At 48.4% G+C, this 21,086-nt stretch overlaps 1 protein-coding gene across 2 annotated transcripts; it reads left to right on the top strand.

Moving 5' to 3' along the window:
• Positions 1-212: 212 nt before the first annotated feature.
• On the top strand, positions 213-18,807 carry TSPAN33 (tetraspanin 33). Of its 2 annotated transcripts, none has more exons than XM_030853776.2 (8): positions 213-562; positions 12,836-12,893; positions 13,561-13,685; positions 14,006-14,080; positions 15,205-15,300; positions 16,854-16,982; positions 17,383-17,544; positions 17,754-18,807. In XM_030853776.2, the coding sequence occupies exons 1-8, from the start codon at positions 461-463 to the stop codon at positions 17,853-17,855; spliced, it is 849 nt and encodes a 282-aa protein (XP_030709636.1). In that variant the 5' UTR covers positions 213-460; the 3' UTR covers positions 17,856-18,807. The 2 variants fall into 2 exon arrangements, with proteins under 2 accessions (XP_030709636.1, XP_030709635.1); XM_030853775.2 differs by having other exon boundaries at positions 13,558-13,685.
• The last annotated feature ends 2,279 nt before the right edge of the window (positions 18,808-21,086 follow it).

Here is a 21,086-nt window from a genome sequence, read left to right as displayed (position 1 = left end):
TCTCGGGGGAGGAGGTAGAACCGCTGACCCTTTAACAAGTTGTGCCTCACAGAACAGGTGTCTCCCCCGCCTCTTGGAAAAGTGGGATGGTTGGATACTTAGTGACATCAGAGACCGACTAATAAGAAATCAGGCTTCGGCAGACGAGCCAATGGGAGGTCGAGGGCGGGCCCGGTTTCCTGGGAGCCAGGCGGGCCGGGCTAGTCCTCCAGCCACAGCGGAGTCTCTGCCGTTCACGCTGCGCGCGGCAGCTCCCGCGACTCCCGGCGGCTCCAGTAGCGGCGCCGTTTCCCTGCCCGCGCTTCTCCCGGAGGCACGGCGCGGGCACCTCCCGCCGCAGCGCGGTTCCCCCGCCGCTCGGGCTCTGGCCGTAGCACGGCTCATGCCTCCGGGCGCGGAGCGCTCAGGTGGGCCGGCCGTGGCGGGGAGATAGGCCCCCGGGGGCGGCGGCGGCTGGACCATGGCCCGGAGACCCGGGGCGCCGGCCGCCTACGGGGAGGACTTCTCCTTCGTCAGTCCGCTGGTGAAATACCTGCTCTTCTTCTTCAACATGCTCTTCTGGGTGAGGCTTGGGGGTCGTGGGGGCACCTGGGCTGCAGGGCACCCCCTGGAGGGTTGAGTGGGCTGCCCGCGCTGAGCAGAGGTCGTCCCCGGATGCCCGGTTCAAGGCGAACGTGGTGAGCGGCACTGCCGAGTTTTCTGAGAAGACCGTACTTTGGGGTAATTTATCCTAGGCAGAGACACCACAGTGGCTCCTTGTCTGCAGAGCGTGTTGGGGTGGGGGATATGCAGGGGATTCAGTGCAGACTTCTGGGTATTCTCTCAGCATCGGATGAGGGTCTGTGTCAGGCCAAAAAGGTGGTTTTGAGCGTCAGGAGCGGGTTTTCCTGTTGGTCCAAGGCAGACCCACTGACACACTCATGATTAGGGGATTTTTCAGGCCTGGGGGCTGTGGCCCTGCTGGCAAAGAAGAAAGAGGAAGGAGGGAAACCCAAACCTTCCCTCTCCCTTACCTCAGAGAGAATGAGTTAAGGGGCTTTCATCTCTTCCTTTTGCAGGCCTCTGCTGCCCTTCCTCCCTCCAAAGGCTGAGAAAGGACAGGAAGAGCCTCTAGGTGTGGATGTCTTTCCCAGAACTGTCCCAAACTTTGCCCCACCTTTCTCAGGACCAGGCTCCATCCCCGGGAGTTTGACAGTCTTCAGCTTCTTTAAATAGACCCTATGTTGGGCTGGAAGTCCAGGGGTCCTTTCAGAATCTTCTGCTTGGGGCTGGAAAAATAGAAAAAATATTGGACCGGGGCTGCCTAGATTCTCATCCCCACTCTGCCATTAATTGTTGACTTGACTAACCTGGGCAATATGTTCACCTCTGTAGACCTTAGTCTCCTCCTCCATAAAAATCCAGCATGATCAAGGATGCCAGAAATACTCTGCTGGAGCTGAGAATGCAGCTGGACCAGATCATGAAATGCTAGCTCAATCCTGTTTCAGGTCTAGAGAGTCCCTGAGCCTCTCTGGGTTTGTGAACATTGGGAGATCCACCCCCTTTCCCCAATTTCTCTTCCAGCACCAACTACACGAGAGCTGCTGCTCGAAGAGCCCGTTATGCTTGCCCACCTCTGCCTGAGACCTAAAGTTCAGACTTGCAGGAGGGAGGAGTCTAAAATATGTTTCCTAGGAGAGGGAGCAGACTAGGCAGCTAAGCCAGTTGCTGGAAAGGTTCCACAGGGGCCGTGGTGTGAACAGACACAAAGTACATAAGTGCTAGCCCGTTGGGAAAAATGAGAGAAATCCCAGAGGGTGGTGATGACAGCTCATTCTCAGCCATTGTACTGGGAGAAATGAAGTTTGAACTCCTAACAAATTCTCAGTTTTAGAACTGGAAAAAAAAATTGGAAGACATCTTGTCCAGTACTCGCATCTTATATATGAGAAAGCCAAAGCATAGAGATGTTGTTTTATCCTAGCTCAACAGCTGGTTAGTGGGCTTGATCTGGTGATATTTTCTACTGAACCACAGTGCCTCTAGGGGCAGTCCTTGGCCCAGATGGCTGCTACTGTGGCTGGAATGTTAGCAGTATTAGTAGTTAACTAGTCAACACAAGTTCCATGGTGTAGGTTCTGTTTCAGCTGGAGGACAGGCGAGAACGGAAGAAAATCTCATCACCACTCTGCCAGGCTGGGGGATGTCCTAAGGGGAACCCCCCACCTAAAAGCAAGTTCCTGAGAACCCTCTTACATGCTCACTGAGTGTCCCAGGCCAATGCACGCCATGCTCAGAGCCAGCACCGCATCCCAGGGGCCTCAGGTCCTCACTCTAACTTCCTTTATCAACCAAGGCTTTGCATGCGTCTTCTTCGGAGCCTTCTTAGGAGCACCCTTATCTGTGCTCCCCAGCTACAACAGCTGGGCGCATCTGTTACACTTGTGTTCTCAGTAATTTTCCTGGACTTCCCCACTCTACCCCACCGGCCTTTTGGCAGATGAATGACTTTGGGAGGTCGCAGGAAGGGAGAGAGTTTGGCTCCACAGACCCATTTATCTTGGTACAAATGCTTCATTCAAGGTCAGAGGACCTGGCTAACCAAGCTGGCACCATCCCAGGTTAGAGGAGAGCCCCTTCTTGGCCCTACTTTAGACTCATAAGAAGTCATTGGCGCTAGAAATGGCACACTGAAGGACAAGAGGCCCAGCTTCTTTCTGGCACCCGCTTACTGTGTGACCCCAAGCCAATATATCTGTCTCTCTGTCCTTAAGCTTTCTCCTCTAAAGGAGACATTTTTTTCTGCCTCTGTGAACTGTTTAAAGATGGATGCATCACTTTGGGGACTGTTTTCTTTCTTCAAGAGCTGACGCTAGATCTAAGGATGCATCTTTTTTGTGCCCCGGTATCCTTGGGACATTGACCTTCCCAGGGGACAATACTCTTTCGGCATTACTGAGTGCCACTTCTCCCCCAGGTCCAGAGCCGCAGAGTTCATTCCACACAAGGCCAGCTGGAGATGAAGAGCTGCTTGCCCAGACCAGGGGTCATTTGTCTTCCCATCCCCCCTTTAGGGACTGGTTAGTGTGGGGTTTTTTTGCAGGCTTCCACCATCCCAGTCAAATTCCCCTCTTCTACTCAGGAGGCACCTGAGTGCCATGGCTGGGACTGTCAGCCCACTCCTTTTCCAGACAGAGTGCGTATTCCGGCCAGGTGCTGGGGAGCTGTGTATGGATGGTGTTCGTGTCTGGGCCTGGATCACCTTGGGATGGTAGCCAGCATTGTCGGGCTCATACTCCGTGGTGGCAGTGGCTATCCCTGCTACTTCTCTTGGAGCCCTGATCCTTGGGGCATTTGGTGTCTGACTCAGAAAGCTCCTGGCTCCTTTGGGACCAGGACCTATTCCACCTGTTCATGTTTCAAATCTCACTTCCCCTTTTGCCCAGGAGTTCTGATTTTCTCCCCAGAATTGTGCTGCTGGGTTACTGATTGTTAGGATCCTGCGGCTTGGAGAGTTGCCTCAAGATCACAAAAGTTGTATTTTAGTCTTTCAGTTAAGAAGTCGCTGACTTTCTTTACCTCCCTGTATTGGACAGCTCTGTGCAGAGGGAAGAGAGTGGGCTGGTACATGCTTTATCATTCTGGGCATATGTTGGCAGGAACATTATCAGTGCTGCCTACAGCAACCATCTCCTTCCTTACTGATCCTTTTCCCACCCAGGGCAGCAGTTGGAGTGGCTTTTGAGTCAGGCAAAGCCCAGAAGCTCAGATCTCCTGCCCCTGTGTCTCAGCTGAGGCTTCCTTAGTGGCGATGCCTCAGGGCTCCCATGGCGCCTCGTACATATTTTGCTTGTCAGATCTTTCTTTACCTGTGCTGCAATTATGTGTTTCTGTTTTTCTCCCCCTCTAGACTTCAGGCTCCCGAGGGTAGAGACTGCCTTATTCACTTCTGGATTCTCAGTGCCCAGCTGTGTTTGGCAGAGAGTGGATACTTATTGAATGTTTATTGAGTGGGGAATGAGAGAGCAGAGCCTACAGGGTGGAGGCATGATGCCCTTCCTCCCTCTCTCACGGACACTAGCCTTTCAGGATGCAGCACAGCGTTAAGTCCTCCAGCATTCTTGGTTGGAGTATTGTCCTGTGTTTTTTCCTTCAGTGGGCCTGGCACCCCTCCCTCAAGCCAGGTCAGAAAACGTGGCAGCCATCCCCTCCAGCATCTTCCTCAGGGCCTAATTACCACACACAGCACACGTGGACCCCCTTCCAGGTCTTCCCTAGGGGGATCCAGGCCTCTGGTGAGGTATCTTCGTCAACAGATTCACTTTCCTGCCTAGGACCGCTGTATTGGAGTCCCCAGGGCACTCAGGATGCCCCAAACCACCTGCAGCACTATCTGTTGTAACCTGGCTCAGAAGCCATGAGGAAATGATCAGGCATCAAGCCTGGCAAAAGCCCCTCCTGAGTGACAGGGTCCCTTATGCCCCCATCCCCCCACCACACACACACACACACACACACACACACACACACACACACACAACTACTTAAATATGCTAGGAAGCAGAGCCCATTTCCTCCCCCATTTTTCCCCTCCTTTCCCTATAGACTAACCAGCCTGCAATAAGTGAATTATAACAGTATTATTTTTTTAATATATAAATTTATTTATTTATTTTTGGCTGCATTGGGTCTTTGTTGCTGCATGCGGGCTTTCTCTAGTTGCAGCGAGTGGGGGCTACTCTTTGTTGCGGTGCGTAGGCTTCTCATTGCGGTGGCTTCTCTTGTTGTGGCGCATGGGCTCTAGGCGTGCGGACCTCAGTAGTTGTGGCTCGCGGGCTCAGTAGTTGTGACTTGCGGGCTCTGGAGCGCAGGCTCAGTAGCTGTGGCGCACGGGCTTAGTTGGTCCGCGGCATGTGGGATCTTCCCAGACCAGGACTTGAACCTGTGTACCCTTCATTGGCAGCCGGATTCTTAACCACTGCGCCACCAGGGAAGTCCCTATCACATTATTATTTTTTTTTTCCTATCACATTATTTTTATAAAAACAACAACAACAACGATACCAAGAATGAAGACAAGAACCACACACTTTGCTGTCAAGTCACATGCATGCCTTCTTAACTCCTCAGATAGCTCTGTTTGCCTTGTACCAAGTAGGAAATCATAAACTTCTAGCAGCCTTTAAAAAGAATAAAAGAAAAGCATCTCTTAGAGTCTCGATAGCAGGCTGTGTGTCAGGCTGGTAACTCCAGGCTGTGAGTTTGCGTTTTTATACTATTTTGAGCACTTGTGAACTTTCCTTCCTCGTTTATACCCTTGGAAAACCAAAACCAGCCATGGCCTAAGGAAGGAGCTAAAGGGTTGGCCCAGACATTGGAGAGGAAAGAGCCCTGTGGACTCCTCTACTCCAGCAGGACAATTCCATCCTATCCAGAGGGAGAAAGCCAAGAACCAGTTTCAGACAGATAGTTGCCACTTCAGAAACCCAGGAACAATGGTGGTGCCAGGATGACCACTGTAGCACCAGTGTGTGCAGATCCTGGGCAGTGAGAGAGGAGGCCCTACAGGATGTGATTTCTTTGACTTCATCCAGAAATAAGGATAGAAAGGACTGAGAAGCTGGAGGTACAGACCCCTCCCTCCCAGTGTCCCTCTGGGAAGGGACAGTGTTTTGATTCCCATGCAGGGAATCACTCTACTCTCAGCTGTCCCCCACCGCCACCTTCAAAAGAACAGGAAAAAGATTTATTCCAAAGAAGAGGTGAGGAAGGACTCTGAGACAGATCCACCCAGTTCATGCAGACTGGACTTTAGAATGTGGAAGGCGGACAGGCCGGGCCTTCTCTCGGTGGCTGGCGGGCCCTGGGTGGTGATGCCCCCTCTGCCCCTTTCAGGAGCCGTTCCAGGGACTTCCCTCTGGGTCCTGCAGGGCCTTCCTGATGCCGTTTTACTTACCCCTGCCTGAGCCCCGACCAGTCTGGAGATTACCCACTGCTCACCCAAGATAACTGCAGGCAACTCCTTCCCACCTCACATGATGCCTGGAAGTGAATACACATGTCCTGGTAGGAGACAGAGAGGGAGGCAGCCATGTGGCCGAGGTCGTAAGGCTCTGGAGCCATGTGGACCTACATTCCAGTCCCTCTTTAGCCACTCACTCACTGAGTGCATTCGCCCAACATCAGTTCTATAAAGTGGAGATCCTAACACCCTCTTGGGGTTGTGGTCACAGTATACATACAGTGGTTAGTCCAGTGCCTGGCCCTTAGCACTCCACAAAAGGTAGCTGTTACATCGTTGTTAGAATTGGCTCCTAGAGCCAATTCACCTTTTGGGGATGGACTTGGAGAGCTAGGATGAGTGCTCCTCCTGACGAGTGGCAACTAGGTGGGGATTGAGTCTAGGTAAGGGCCAACCCTGAGCCTGACTTCCTTCAGCCTTGAACACCCTTGCTCACATTCCTACTGTTAGCCAGAGGGAGATGACAATTAGTGGCATCTTTATATTTTATAGTTTACAAAGAAGTTTCCTATATATCATAGGAACAGAGACTCCACTGTTGTCTTTAAGGACCTTCCCTAGGTCCACTCCTCAGAGCTTTTCATACCGCATTGGTCTTAAGGTACAATCCAGTGGAAATGGATTCCAAGAGCTAATTTGCCTGTAATTTTCGGCATTTGAGCATTAGAGCCAGGAGAAGAGCTCTTGCTCAGGACCTCAACTTGGGGCCCTATAACCACTTATCTCTTAGTATTGATGGCTGTGAAATAGTGTCCTAGGGGCTAGAATAAGGGTTTTCCTCACATCAAATCATAACTGTCTTTTCCTGATTTACAGAAAAAAAAAGTCAAGATAACGGAAAGACTTTTCTCCATTTTCTGTTTTCTCCCATCTTCTCTCCAAGACAACAGCTGCTTATCTGCCACCAAGTGCAAGCAGAAGGCAAAGGGAAGAGGACAAGTAGCAACAAACATTATGGAAAACTAGGAAACTATTTAGAGTATCGCCATATTATTTTATGAGATGCAGAGACATACGTCTAACAGCTGAATCATCTGTTAGTAAAATTGTTCCTTATTTCTGTGATAGAAATTAGTATGTCATGCTTCCTCACATGACACATTGAGAAGGACACATTATCTGTGTAATATTCCTGTCAAAAATATGTCGTCTGGGGCTTCCCTGGTGGCGCAGTGGTTGAGAGTCCGCCTGCCGATGCAGGGGACACGGGTTCGTGCCCTGGTCCAGGAAGATCCCGCATGCCACGGAGCGGCTGGGCCCATGAGCTATGGCCGCTGGGCGTGCGCGTCCGGAGCCTGTGCTCCGCAACGGGAGAGGGCACAGCAGTGAGAGGCCCGCGTACCGCAAAAAAAAAAAAAAAAAAAAAAGTCGTCTGAATCTAATTGGGAAGAAACAATCTGACATCCAAATTGAGGGACATTAAGCCAAACAACTGGCCTGGACTTACCAAAAAAAATTTCAGTGTCAAAAGAAAAAGTATCAGAACATGTGTTGGCAAGGATATGGGGAAATTGGAACCCCGTACATTGCTGGTGGGAATGTGGAATGGTGCAGCTGCTGTGAAAAAAGTTTGGCAGCTCCTTAAAAAATTAAACATAGAATTACCATATGACCTGGCAGTTCCACTCCTGGGTCTAAACCCAAGTGAACTGAAAACAGGTATTCAAACAAAAACTTGTACATGGATATTCATAGCAACACTATTCACAACAGCCAAAAGGTGGAAACAACCCAAATGTCCATCAGTGGATGAATGGATAAACAAATTGGGTTCTACCCATACCATGGGATATTATTAGGCCATAAAAGGTATTGAAGTACTCTTACATGCTACCACATGGATGAATCTTGAAAACATTATGCTAAGTGAAAGAAGGCAGACACAAAGAGCCACATGTTATGTATGTGCAGAATAGGCAAAACCATAGAGACAAAGCGGTTGCCAGGGGTTGGAGGAGTGGAGGGAATGGGAGTGACCATTTAATGGGTACAGCGTTTATATTGGGGGTGATGAAAATGTCCTAGAACCTGATAGTGGTGGTGGTTGCATAGCGATATGCATATACTTAAGGCCACTGAACTGTACACTTTAAAATGGGTAATTTTGTGGTATATGTATTTTACCACGAGTTTTTAAAAGTCGGTGTCTTGAAAAACCAAAAACAAAGAAAAGAAAAAAAGCTGTGAAACTGTTCCAGGCTAAAGGAGACTTGATCACTAAATGCATGATCCTTGACTGGATCCTGAACCAGAAAAAAGGGGAAATAAAACCAGTTATAAAGGACATTATTGGGATAATTGGGGAAAGTTAAATATGACTGTAAATTAGATAGTAGTAGTCGCATATTAAAGCTTCAAAAAGAATCTGATATGTCAAGATCGTATAGAGTACACCAGCAGAGCACTGTTAGTGCCTTGTCATCTGAACAGTTTTAAGATCCACTGCCATATGTTTTGGTATAAGCAGAAATCACCCTGATTAAAGGTTGTAAAATTGCATGCAAGTGAATCCCAGTTTAAGAAAATATGATATTAAAAAGTGTGGATTTACAAGACTAACAAATTGAGGGTGACTATTTTTTAAATAGATTTCATTTTTTAGAACAGTGTTAGTTTTGCATAAACTTTTGAGAAGGTGGTACAGCGACTTCCCATATATCCCACATCCAGTGTCTCTTATTATTAACATCTTACATGAGTATGATACATTTGTTACAATTAATGGCATTATCATTCAGGTCCGTACTTTATTCAGATTTCCTTATTTTTACTTAATGCCCTTTTTGTGTTCCAGGATCCCATCCAGGATATTGAATTTCATTTAGTTGTCATGTCTCCTTAGGTTTTTGTTGGCTGTGGCAGTTTCTCAGAATTTCCTTGTTTTTGATGACTTTGATAGTTTTCAGGAGTACTGGTCAGACATTTTGTAAAATGTCCCTCTATTGGAACTCGCCTGATGTTTTCTCATGGTTATACTGGGGTTATGGGTTTGGGGAAGGAAGAGCACAGAAGGGAAGTCCCATTTTCATCACGTAATCTCATATATCAATGACCTCTGTTGACGTTGAACTTGATCACCTGGCTGAGGTAGTCAGGCTTCTCCACTGTAAAGTTAATCTTTTCCCCCCTTTTCCATACTGTTCTCTTTGGAAGGAAGTTACTATGCGCCACCTTCTTGACAGTGCAGTACCTCCATAAAATATTTGGGATTCTTCTGCGTGGGGGTTTTGTCTTTTCTCCCCCATTTATTTATTTATTAAGTCATTTATATCAGTATGGACTCATGGGTATTTATTTTATATTTGGGGTAGCAACTCCATACTCTTTTATTTTGATGTCTCTTTGGCATAGCCACACGAATGTGGGGTTTTGTTTTTGTGTTTTGTTTGTTTTTGAGCATTTCCTTACCTTCTGGCACCACAAGATGCTCCAGACTTATCTATTTCCCACCCCAGTCCTAGGATCAGCCATTTCTCCAAGGAGCCCAGGGGATGGCTATTTTCTTTATAAGGTGATTACTCACCTTACATAAGGATAAAGATACTGGTGCGTGCAAATTATTTTATATAATTTGATTGACAACTCTTCAAGAACATGCCTTTGGCTGGACTCAGCTATTTTAAAAACTGTCTAGCTTTTGAAAGTTTCCAGCAAGGCTTCCTTCTAGCCAGAATATGAAAAGCTATTCTAGGAAGAGAAGTGTCTTTATCTCCATTCCCATCATGAAAGGAGATCATTGGTGATATTGTAGGGTGTCATAAGATTTTGTAGCAAAGACTGATATATTGTAGACAGTACCCGACTTGAGACTGGAAATGGGGTTTAGTCCAGATATTGCCATTGCACCCACGTGCACTTGGTCAAATATCACTTACCTCTTTTGGCCTCATCTGTAAAAAAAATGGTGAGCTTCTACTTAGAAGTAGAAGCTTCTAAGCTTCTACTCAGCTCTAAAATGTTATGCTGTTAACAGCAGCGGCACTAACTTTGGAATGGCAGCAGCTTTGAGGAATTCAGGGTGGGAGAAGTGGGCAGGAATAGAAGTGTGAAAGGGCAAGCCTGACTGCAGGGTAAAGAGGCAGATCCATGACAGAAATGCAGAATTTTAGAGTTAGCTAGTGAGTTCCAGGTGAGCAGTATCATTAATGATCATATTAAATATTAATGATAATATTAATGTCTTAGTCTTGTTTCTCACATAGCTGGCACCTACCAGCTCTAGATCTCCGGCTGAGTGTGCTTTAGGCTTGTGGTTCTCGAACTTGACTGCATGTTGGAATCGCCTGGTATGCATTCAGAAACACTGTTGCCTGGGTTCTAACGCCAGAAATTCTGATATACTGGGTTTGGGGTGCAGCCTAGGCATCAGGAGTTTTTAGGTTCTCCTCCGTGCCCCCCATTCTAATGGCAGCCAAGGTTAAGAAGCACTGCATTAGGCCCTAGATGCCCTTGCCCCCTCCCATGTAACAGATACACCTCCTTAAGGGCAGGGACCACATCTTGCTCATCTTTGCAGTCCTCAGAGTATCTCCTACATAACAGCTGATGAATTGGATTTGGACAGTATATTAGTTTCCTATTACTGCTGTAACAAACTGCCACAAACTGAATGGTTTAACATAACACAGATTAGTTGTCTCATAGTTCTGGAGGTCAGAAGTCCAAAACAGGTCTCACTGAGCAAAAATCAAGATGTCAGCAGGAATGGTTCCTTCTGGAGGCGCTAGGTAAGAATCTATTTGCTCGCCTTCTCCAAGAGGCTGTTCACGTTCTTCAGCTTACGGCACATACTCCAACCTCTGCTTCTGTTGTCATACATATCTCCTCCTCTGACTCAGACCCTCCTGCCTCCCCCTTATAAGGTCCCTTGTGATTATATTGGGCCAACTGGGATAATCTCCCCAGTTGCAAGATCCTTAACTTAATCACATTGGCAAAGCCCCTCTGGCCGTGTAAGTTTACATATTCACAGGTTCTGGGAATTAGGAATGGACATCTTTGGGAGGACGCTGTTCTACCTACCACAGATAGAGACAGAGCAACTGCTATAATTACAAGCCCACCCATGGAATGAAGTTACCCTGTGACACATGGCATCTGTTTACTTTTCCTTTCTTGTTTTAGCTGTGTTAGGATTTAATCAGAGACCGTCTTTGTGGAAAGTTATACACCTTAGTGAAAATTTAACATGTGACAAAACAGTGAGGAGCCTGGGAGCAACAGAAATAAAGAGCAGATACATATTTTTTAATGATTCAGTAAAGTGATATTCAGAACCGTAATTGGCTGTGGTGAGTTTTAAAGGGCAGACAGAGATGCCTGATCACTCTGGCAAAGGGCTTGTGCTTCCAGGCCCGTGGGGTAACCGGGGTCTCCGTTGTGTGGTTTCCTTGCCTCCCACCAACTCCCCCTTGCTCCCTGAGCCTGGCTGTGCTGTGGGACAAGAAGCCAGCTGGCACCTGCAGCCCCTCGCACAGCTCTTTCTGCAAGTAGCTCCCTCTGTCCTGGACAAAGAGTGTGAGGGCCAGCACGTCACACATCTGGCCCCGAGTCAGAGGCGGCGTCAAATGATTGGGGACCAAGGAGAAGGGGCTGTACAAGCTGAGAAGAGTCCTGAAAGGTGCAGTTTTAGACAAGGGTTTCCCATTTCCTGCTGAATGCACCAGCTGGTAGAGTTTCCCAAGGAAAATGTCTCTCTACTGAGGGGCTAGTCTGACCCTGTTACCTGCTATGGGTGCTCAATTCCCTTCTCCCACCAAAGCCCCAAGATGGTCTCTGTCTTGCCGGACAGTGGAGTGCAGCCAGCCCTCTCCTTCACCACTGAGTTGGTCAAGTCCCTGCTGCTGAGAACTCCCTCCAGCCAGAGCTTGGCCCCCGCTATTGCCATGGTGATAGCCAGCTGCTTCTTAGCACCAGCCTGGGAACTGGGCACAAAGGAAGGGTGACCGAAGGATGTGCACACTGGGCCACCCTGCACTCCTGGAGGCATAGAGCGGGGCATAGAGAAGGCCCCTTTAGGGAGCGCTGGTGGTCTCGGATGGGTTTGTTCTCTGAGACAGAAGCCAGGAAGTTTGAAAGGTCTAAACTTCTCTGTTCCACACTGGAATCAGGGTTTAAAAAGTTTCCTTTGCAAGGTAGTTCTGCTGTTTTACACCCACGCATTCTTTCACACTGGTTTGTACTTTCATTCTTGCATTTGACACCATATTGACCTCCAAGAGGGTTAGAGACCTGGCAGCATCTACTCAGGCCTGCGTCAGCTTTAAGACCTCCCCTTTGATGTAGCTGGATTCAAATTCAGAACTTCATAGTTTCTATGTGACCCTGGACAAGTTAATCCTTAGTAATGATAGATAATATTTATTATCAGGCATCGTGTTAAATGCTTTCCATGCATTCTTTTATTTCATTTTCACAGTAATCTTATTAAATGTAGTTGTTTTAAATTACCATCTTCAGATACAGAAACTGAGGCTCAGAGAGTTGTCCAGCACAGACCCAGGTTCAACTCACTCCGAAGCTCATGTTTTTCACTGCTATTCTGTTTTAACCTTGCATTGCCTTAATTTCCTCATCTGTAAAATGGGGATAATAGCCGCCTCACAAGATAACTGTGTTGTGAGGATTAAATGAGATAATCTTGTATAAGCTTTTCATGGAGGTAAAGCACTGACAGATTCTATCAATAGTATCACCAGGGAGGAAAAAGATGCTGATTTCTGGGTCCAGGAAGAGTCGTCCTCCGCCTACTCTGCTTTAAGGTTACTGACGGCTATCAGGGCTCCCTGATTTCCAAAATCTCAGAGTGTGGCACCTTCCCTGTCTCCACAGGTGATTTCCATGGTGATGGTTGCCGTGGGAGTCTACGCTCGGCTGATGAAGCACGCAGGTGAGCTGTAGGTCCCCGTGCATCTCCCCACGACTCTTCGCTGCCTCTTTCAGCCCTGGTCTTTCAGCCCTCCTTCCCACATAAGCTATGGAGCTATAGGGGGCAGCCACCCTCTAGCCAAATCCTAGAGGCTTACTCCATCAGGCCATCCAAGCCAGTTCACCTGGATTTCCCTGAGCTCCCACGAGTCTTCTGAGATCTGCCTGCATTTTAGGCTTAGGAGGTGTCTAAGGAAGAAGGTAGGCTTCCGGGTGCAAAGAGTAACTGGGGGCTGTAGCCCTTCCTTCGCTCTGTTCTGGAGTAACTCAACCTCCATTCCTATTCCTCTGCACAAAGTCTCCAGGAAACGGAATCTGCAAAGCCAATGAGCCTAATGCCATTCTAATTCTTTTCTGGAGCGAAAGTGGTCCCTCCTCTCTTAAGCCTGTGAATAAAGGCTCTTACTTTTTGTTAGTTTCTCAAATTAAACGCCACAAGCCCTTCTGGGCCCTTTGTCTTCTCCCCATGGGAGGGCAGTACTGCTTTCTGTAACCTTCCCCCAGCCACACTGGAGAATCCCCCACCAGGGGAGGAGGGCAGTTTTGGGGGCACCCCACCCCCTCCCTGGTACCCCCCCCCCTCCGTCAGCACCAGACTCAGACTGAGAGACAGCCCCTTCCCCCAGAAGCAGCGCTGGCCTGCCTGGCCGTGGACCCGGCCATCCTGCTGATCGTGGTGGGCATCCTCATGTTCCTGCTCACCTTCTGCGGCTGCATCGGCTCTCTCCGGGAGAACATCTGCCTCCTGCAGACGGTGAGTGGTCAGAGGCGCCCCCAGAAATGCGCTGGCCTCTCTCCTCCACGTGCCTCTCATTCCTGAAACCTTTCAGTTTCCTTTGTCCCTCAATGCCCCCAAGGTCTGTGCTGTCCACTCCTCACTGTAGAGCTCAGCCCAGGTGACCCAGCACAGGGTGACCACCCCCAGGACAGCGTCCCAGAGGCAGCTGCCTTTCCTGTGTGTGGGGCACCTAGGAGAAAGTGCCCCGTGGACCCCCAGTACTCGCCGTGGTCCTGGGAAGAACTACTGCCCAGCATGGTAACAGACTGCCTCCTTTTTCCGCCTGCTCCCCACAGTTCTCCCTCTGTCTCACCATCGTGTTCCTGCTACAGCTGGCAGCCGGGGTCCTGGGCTTCGTCTTCTCAGACAAGGTAACACTGGGAGTCACGGGGCCTCCTCAGCTGTGAACCAGAGGGAGGAAGGGAAGGTTCCTGCCCGTGCTTAGCCTGACTAATTAACCACAGTGGTCCTTCCCCTGAGACGCATCGGCCTCTGAAAGATTATCCTTAGGGATGAATGAATGGCCTTTAAAGTTGCCATATTTAAAGAGGATTTCAAGATTGTAAGGTGTTTTCCTCTGACAGTCTGAGAGGCCAACAGGGAGGTAAATTCTATGAACCAAAAGTTAAAATAGTCTGTAAACTTTAACGGCAAATGATTGAGTAAAATTCACTTATCAAGTGAACCACAGACAACGTGAAGAGCCTTTTGTTTCTTTTAAAAATTGTTTACTGGGATAAACGAAAGTAAGAAAAGGGGGAAGTAAACAACACTTTGAACAGCTCTTACCATATCTGGGAGTGGTCTGCCATTCAGTGACAGCCCTTTTAATTAAGAACCAGAATTTCTTTCCCAAAGGGCAAATGATTACCAGGGGCAGAGTATAGGACTATGGATAGGAAACTTTGAGAAAAGTAATGAAGCAGGAAGGAAGAGACCATGGTAGAACTATGAATTTGAGAGCCACTGAGTTAATTCAGAATGTCCTAGTCCTTCGGGCTTAGTAAAATCCTAATACGATACAGATCTGTTTTGAATCTAAAGAGATGCAATTCTCTTATGTCCACTAGAGGTCAGTGCCTCAGCTCAGTAAGTCCTTTTCTACTAAATACTTACACACACACACACACACACACACACACACACACACCCCTGCCCCTGGACACACACACACACAAACTAGTTTCGCTGCTTTGCATCAGTCAACAAGTATTTTGTGTAATAATATTCAGAGATAGATAAATATTGGATTATCTTGAGATGTGGCTCTGAGAAGAGGCAATAGCAGGACCAGCATTTTTCTTGCCCACAGGTTCCTGAGGGCCCAGAGATGCACAGGCTTCGGAATTGGCCATCTTCCATCACTAGGACTTGGTTCTGATTTCAAGGCTGACTTAAATAAAGAAGGATGACCACTGTCTATTGCTATTTCTGCAGGGAGGAGCTGGTTAGGGGTTAGTCCTGTGTTCTGATTCCCTCCTCGTGTTTCTGGCAGGCGCGGGGGAAGGTGAGTGAGATCATCAATAACGCCATTGTGCACTACCGAGATGACTTGGACCTGCAGAACCTCATTGATTTTGGCCAGAAGAAGGTATGGGCTAAGAGGGGGGGTCATCTAGTGGTCCAGGAAGCTGTGGGCAAAAGTTAATGCCATCCCAAGAGACACCTCACCCTCATCACCTGCCGGGTAATGGATTCTGGGAAGGGGTCTGGCAAAAAGAAAACACGTAGCTTTAAAAGTACTTTTAAGGGCTTCCCTGGTGGCGTGGTGGTTGGGAGTCCACCTGCCGATGCAGGGGACGCGGGTTCGTGCCCCGGTCCGGGAAGATCCCACATGCCGCGGAGCGGCTAGGCCCGTGAGCCATGGCCGCTGAGCCTGCGCGTCCGGAGCCTGTGCTCCGCAATGGGAGAGGCCACAGCAGTGAGAGGCCCGCGTACCACAAAAACAAACAAACAAACAAAAGTACTTTTAAGGGCAAAGAACAGTATATATAGTAATCTACCAATTGTGTAAAAAAAGAGAGGAAAGAATATGTATTCACGTTTGCAAAAGGAATCTGGAAGGATATGAAGGAAACCATTATAAGTGGTTACTTATAGTGGGAGGGGGAACTGGGCAGATTTTTTAATATTACCAATTCAAAAGTCAGATTTTTTAAATTATGGCAAAATATACATAATATCAAATTTACCATTTTTAAGTGTACTTAAAGTGTACAGATCTGTAGCACTAAGTACATTCACATTGTTGTACAACCCTCATCACCGTCCATCTCCAAAACTTTCTTCCCACACTGAAACTCTGTACCCCATTAAACACTAACTCTCCGTTTTCCCCCTCCCCCTAGCTCCTGGCAACCACCATTCTATGTTCTATCTCTATGAATTTCTGTCTCTGTGAATACTGTATTTGTCCTTTTGCGACTGGCTTGTTTCACTTAGCATGTCTTCAGGATTCATCCATGTTGTGGGACGTGCCAAAACGCCTTCCTTTTTAAGGCTGAATAATATTCCGTCATATGTATATACTGCACTTTGTTGATTCATTTATCTTTTGATGCACACTTGGGTCACTTCTACCTTTTGCCTATTGTGAATAATGCTGCTATGAGTCAGAACTTAAATTTGAAACAAAAGTGCTTTTGAGACCAGAGCTGAGTTCCCCTTCGCTTGGTGCAACACTCTTGACTTGGATCCTGTTTGCTTTCATGGTGTAATTATGGCCCACAATATTGAAGAGTCTCCTCCTGTGCTTCCTCTATATTAAGGCAAATGTTTGTAGCACTGATGCTTTATTTCAGCCAGTATTTTTGGAACATATACTTTTGCGAAGCTCTATGCTATACAGGACTGCAGAACGAGAAACTGCCCTCAAGGAGCTCATAGTTGAGTGTGTGAAACAAAAAATATATACTGCAAGTTATAACAAGACATATAAAATGATAGAAATTAAGAAGAGAAAACTTCTTCAGGGGAAGGTCACTAAGAAGCTTGAGCTCCAGGTTCCAGGTTGTGTTTCAACACAACGTGAACTTACAGGTGCAAGCTTGCCATAGACTTTTGGTTGCTCTGAGAGTTCCCCTTGTCACCTCAGTGTGGGGATGGGGGTGGTAATTTTAACCCCTGTGGGGGGCTTTGTTGCAGTTCGGCTGCTGTGGAGGGATTTCCTACAAGGACTGGTCCCTGAACATGTACTTCAACTGTTCGGAAGACAACCCCAGCCGTGAGCGCTGCTCTGTGCCTTACTCCTGTTGCTTGCCTACCCCCAACCAGGTGAGCACACATCCCGCCTCATTTCCTCCTGCAGTGATCCGAGTTACTTTCTGATTAGGGCAGCTGCTATTGGGAATCTCCATCCCCTGGTTTAGCCAGTCAGTTTTGTAGAACAGCTGTCAGATGTTTTTCTTCACTCCAATCTGATGGCTCTGTTATCTTGCACTCCTGTAGCCCACTTGGGGTTTCAGAAGGCACAGGTCTCTAAGGCAAGGAGAACTGGACTCAGACGTCTCAGAGGAAGGGAAGTCTGCATTTAGCAACTTCCAACGTAGCATCCTCCACATATATCCTCTAACAATTTAGGAGTTTAGGAAGGGTGGGAAGCCCATCAGCTAGGGCCCCTAAGAAAAAGTTATTGGAATGGGAGTCCCACTTGGCTTTACAACTCTCTTCCCAGGCAGTGATCAACACCATGTGCGGCCAAGGTATGCAGGCCCTTGACTACTTGGAAGCTAGTAAAGTCATCTACACCAATGGCTGTATTGACAGACTGGTCAACTGGATACACAGCAACCTCTTCGTACTTGGTGGTGTGGCACTGGGCCTGGCCATCCCACAGGTAACTTACCCTGTAAAACTGTGGTCCCACAATTCTGTAAAGACTCCTTTGTTTTGGGGAGGGCACCTGGGGCTCAGCTAGGGTGTCAGGCACTAACGTTACTGAAGGGTAGGAGATGTGATGGTGCCGACTGCACTGGGAAGATTGAGTCAGAGGAAACAAGGGCATCACTCATTGCTGAGGACCCAATTCCTTCTCACCTTTCCCAGCTGGTGGGAATCCTGCTGTCCATGATCCTCGTGAGTCAGATCAAAGATCAAATCAAACTACAGCTCTACAACCAGCAGCACCGGGCTGACCCATGGTATTGAGAATCCATCCTGCACCTCCTCGTTAGGGCAACAGGCGAGCCTCATCAACCAACGGCAATGGTTACAGCTCTCAGCACCAAATGGAGATTTGGGTTCCAGCCCCACAAGCGACGGCCCAGTGGCAAGAAGCAAACTCCAGATGCCAGAAGGCAGGGTACACAGGTGGCTCAAGTCTGGGAAGGATGTGCCTCCTCTCCCCATCCTAGCTCTCAGCATTGTTATTTTGTATTCTTTCTACCCTCCACCATTTGGGTTTCTGTTCTTGTTTTGTCTGAGCAGAGATGCTTGAGCAGAGCAGTCGCACAGAGTTGTGGGGGCAACAGGCTTTCCACCGAAGCACTGCAACTGACAGACGTGCTGAGGCTGCCACTGAGCTTGCCGCACATACTCGCATTCTGGCTGTTGCCAGTGCGCCCTGCCTGGAGTCCGGTTGGCATGATACCAGCTCCAGAAGGGGAGGGAGTGGAGCAGGCAATGAGCGTGGGGGTCGGCTGGGGACAGTCGTATGTGCTGGGGAGGAGGGGAAGACCCTGTGTTTACTAACTGCCTGTGCTGCCATCCTCCCAGGTAGTCAGAGTGAGCTACATCCTGCCCCTCCCTCATTTCCATGGAAACGTGGCAGCAACTGCAAGGGGTACAACAAGCAGCCAAATTCACCCCGTCTCCCCTCCTTTAAAAAATGTCTGGAACCATGGTCTCTATCTTCTGCAGCCAGCAGAGGTGGGACTGAGCCATACGTCCCCTTGAACTGCACCCCTGTAAGGCCCTCGCTCTCCAGTAAGTGGGTTTCTTTTTTTTAACCTTGGCAGTGTGCAGAGAAAGAGAGGTAACACCCCTTCGCCGCCCGTTCCTCTGCACCAGAGCTAGCTCAGTATTTCTACAGTGTAAGCAGGGATCTTGCTGGGGCTGGGGGAGCCAGAAATGGCAATAAAAGTTTGTTGACCTGGGCTAACCTGGACTCCATGAATTTTCCATTCTGGCAACTGGGAAGGGAGGGGTAGAAGGGCCCGGCCGGTGGGCCCTCCCTCCAACAGGGGACTGGACACTCTCCTAAACGCTACCGTACTTCCCCGGCCCCACCACTCACCCCAGCTCCCTCTAGCAGATGCACCATTCCCCTCCCACAACCCCGCCCCCTCCAGTCTAAATTAGATAAAGAGATTCCCCATTCGCATTTGGGAACGGCATAATTTTATCCCCAAACCTGACGTTAATTTTTTTTCCGAACTAAAATACTTTGCTACCCAAAACTTTCCGGATGGGTTAGAGAAGGATACGTCTGTAAATCACTGTGTAGCCCTCTCGCCGGGAAGGGAGTGGGGAGGAGTGAGGAGGAGGAAGGCCATCTCTTCACTCACAGTCTAGACCCTCTAGCCCTCTCCTCCATCTTTATCTGAAAGAGCTGGGTACCGCGGCCCATCTTGCTTTAGTGAAGACCCAGAAAAAAATTTCCAGCCGTGCGCAGGGCTTCCTCGCGCGGAGAAGAGCGGGCGAGCGCGGAGAGCAGGGAGACCCGGCTGGCGCGTCGGGGGGCGTGGCCGGGGCGGGGCCCCGTGGCGCCGTGTGTGGTCCCCACCCCCGCGGCGGCTGGGCCGCGCCTCCCCCACCCCGCCCGCGAGGAGGGGGAGGGCTGCGTGACCCCACTCCCCGGTGAGTGTCCCCCAAGTCTCCTAACCTAGCTTAGCTCTGCAGTCGGGAAGCTCAGACTAGGGCCTTGGCCTGGCCGGGGAAAGATGGAAGAAGCCCTACCGCGCTGGGCAGAGCCTAGAATTCTCTCCCCGCCCCCAGTTTCCCCTAAACAAGCCTTCTGCTCCTGGGAGGGCGCCTTTCCAGCAGCCACCTGGGGCCTCAGCCAATGTTTAGCCCCAGCTAGTAACAGAACGGAAAGAAAAAATAAAATCTTTTTTTTTTTTTTAAAGTAAGGGCCTTTTATTCTGGGAGAGAAGAGTAAAAAAGCGCGCTTTCTTAGTGCCAGAGAGTGGCATTTTATGCTCCTTCATTTGGTGATGCGGACCAGGAACTCGGTGTTAGGGAGCCGGGGTGATGCACCTTCCCGGTTCACCGATTTTGAGGAGCTTACCTGGTAGGGGGCTGCTTAAGGCCTTTTAGAGGAAAAGACCAGGAACGCAAGTCTGCAGAACCAGGATTCAAATCCAGATTTTTTGAACTCCAAACTACACTTTTACTTAAGTCTCTACTGTCTCTCACTATATCTAGCCTTCTGGGCTTGTATTGATACAAAAGGAGTCGGGAATTTCCCACCAAGTCCCAGGCCTTAAAAGGCCCTGAGCTTTAAATGTTCAGGAGCTTATAGTGCAGTTCAATGTTTTTACCTAGATTCGTTTCTCAGTGTCTTTTTAGCTTTCTTTCTCTTTGGCCTGATGCTGGGAGAGAAAATGCCCAGTTTTTTAAAGGTTTCTCATCATTATTTCACGTTTCAATTTAATTTGCTCCCTGAATTTCTATCAGTTTAAAAACCCTAGTCTCAAGCATGTGGGGTTAACACCAGTATCTTAGAACAGCTATCAAATCTAGGCCTCAAAGGTGGGTGAATGGAAGAAGATTCTTGCGGCAGTGGAGATCAGGCTGGATGAGCAGAAGTGGACAGAAAGGGCCCGAAGGAGGGTGAAAATTTGTCTGGCGTGACATGGCAAGAAAGGTACCCCTACGGTCTGTGGGCCTCAAACCCTACAATTTAAACAAGGACTTGAGTCCAGGAGTGCAAATTTTGCAGAATGTTCAATGAAATTCTAATTTCCTCTGTATTGGTTTTCTATTGCTGATGTAACAAATTACCATAAACTGGGTTGCTTAATTCAACACAAATTTGTTATTTTACAATTTTGGAGGTCAGAAATCTGAAATGGGTCTCACTGAGCTAAAACCAAGGTGTGAGCAGGGCTAAGTTCCTTCTGGGGGCTCTAGAGAATCCACTTTCCAGCTTCTAGAGGCCACTTGTGTTCCTTGGTGCCTGGCCCCTTTTTCCATCTTTAAAGCACATCACTCCAACCTCTGCTTCTGTGGTCACATCTCCTTCTTCTCTGACTTTGACTCTCCTATGTCCCTCTTATAGGACTCTTGTGATTAATTTGGGCCCACCTAGGTTATCCAGATTATCTGCCATTTTAAGATTCTTTTTTTTTAATTTTTAACTTTTTTATATTGGAGTATTGTTGATTAACAATATTGTGTTTCAGGTGTACAACAAAATTATTCAGTTATACATATACA

Source organism: Globicephala melas, chromosome 9 (genome assembly GCF_963455315.2).
Source record: "Globicephala melas chromosome 9, mGloMel1.2, whole genome shotgun sequence".
NCBI lineage: Eukaryota > Metazoa > Chordata > Mammalia > Artiodactyla > Delphinidae > Globicephala > Globicephala melas.
This window is presented reverse-complemented; position numbering and strand designations above follow the sequence as displayed.

Excerpts from the sequence above, each read along its gene's own strand:
- TSPAN33 (XM_030853775.2), top strand. The coding sequence starts at position 461 with ATGGCCCGGAGACCCGGGGCGCCGGCCGCCTACGGGGAGGACTTCTCC. Across the intron at positions 563-12,835 it reads TCTTCAACATGCTCTTCTGG|GTGATTTCCATGGTGATGGT; the intron begins GTGAGGCTTGGG and ends CTGTCTCCACAG. Across the intron at positions 16,983-17,382 it reads GCTTGCCTACCCCCAACCAG|GCAGTGATCAACACCATGTG; the intron begins GTGAGCACACAT and ends CTCTCTTCCCAG.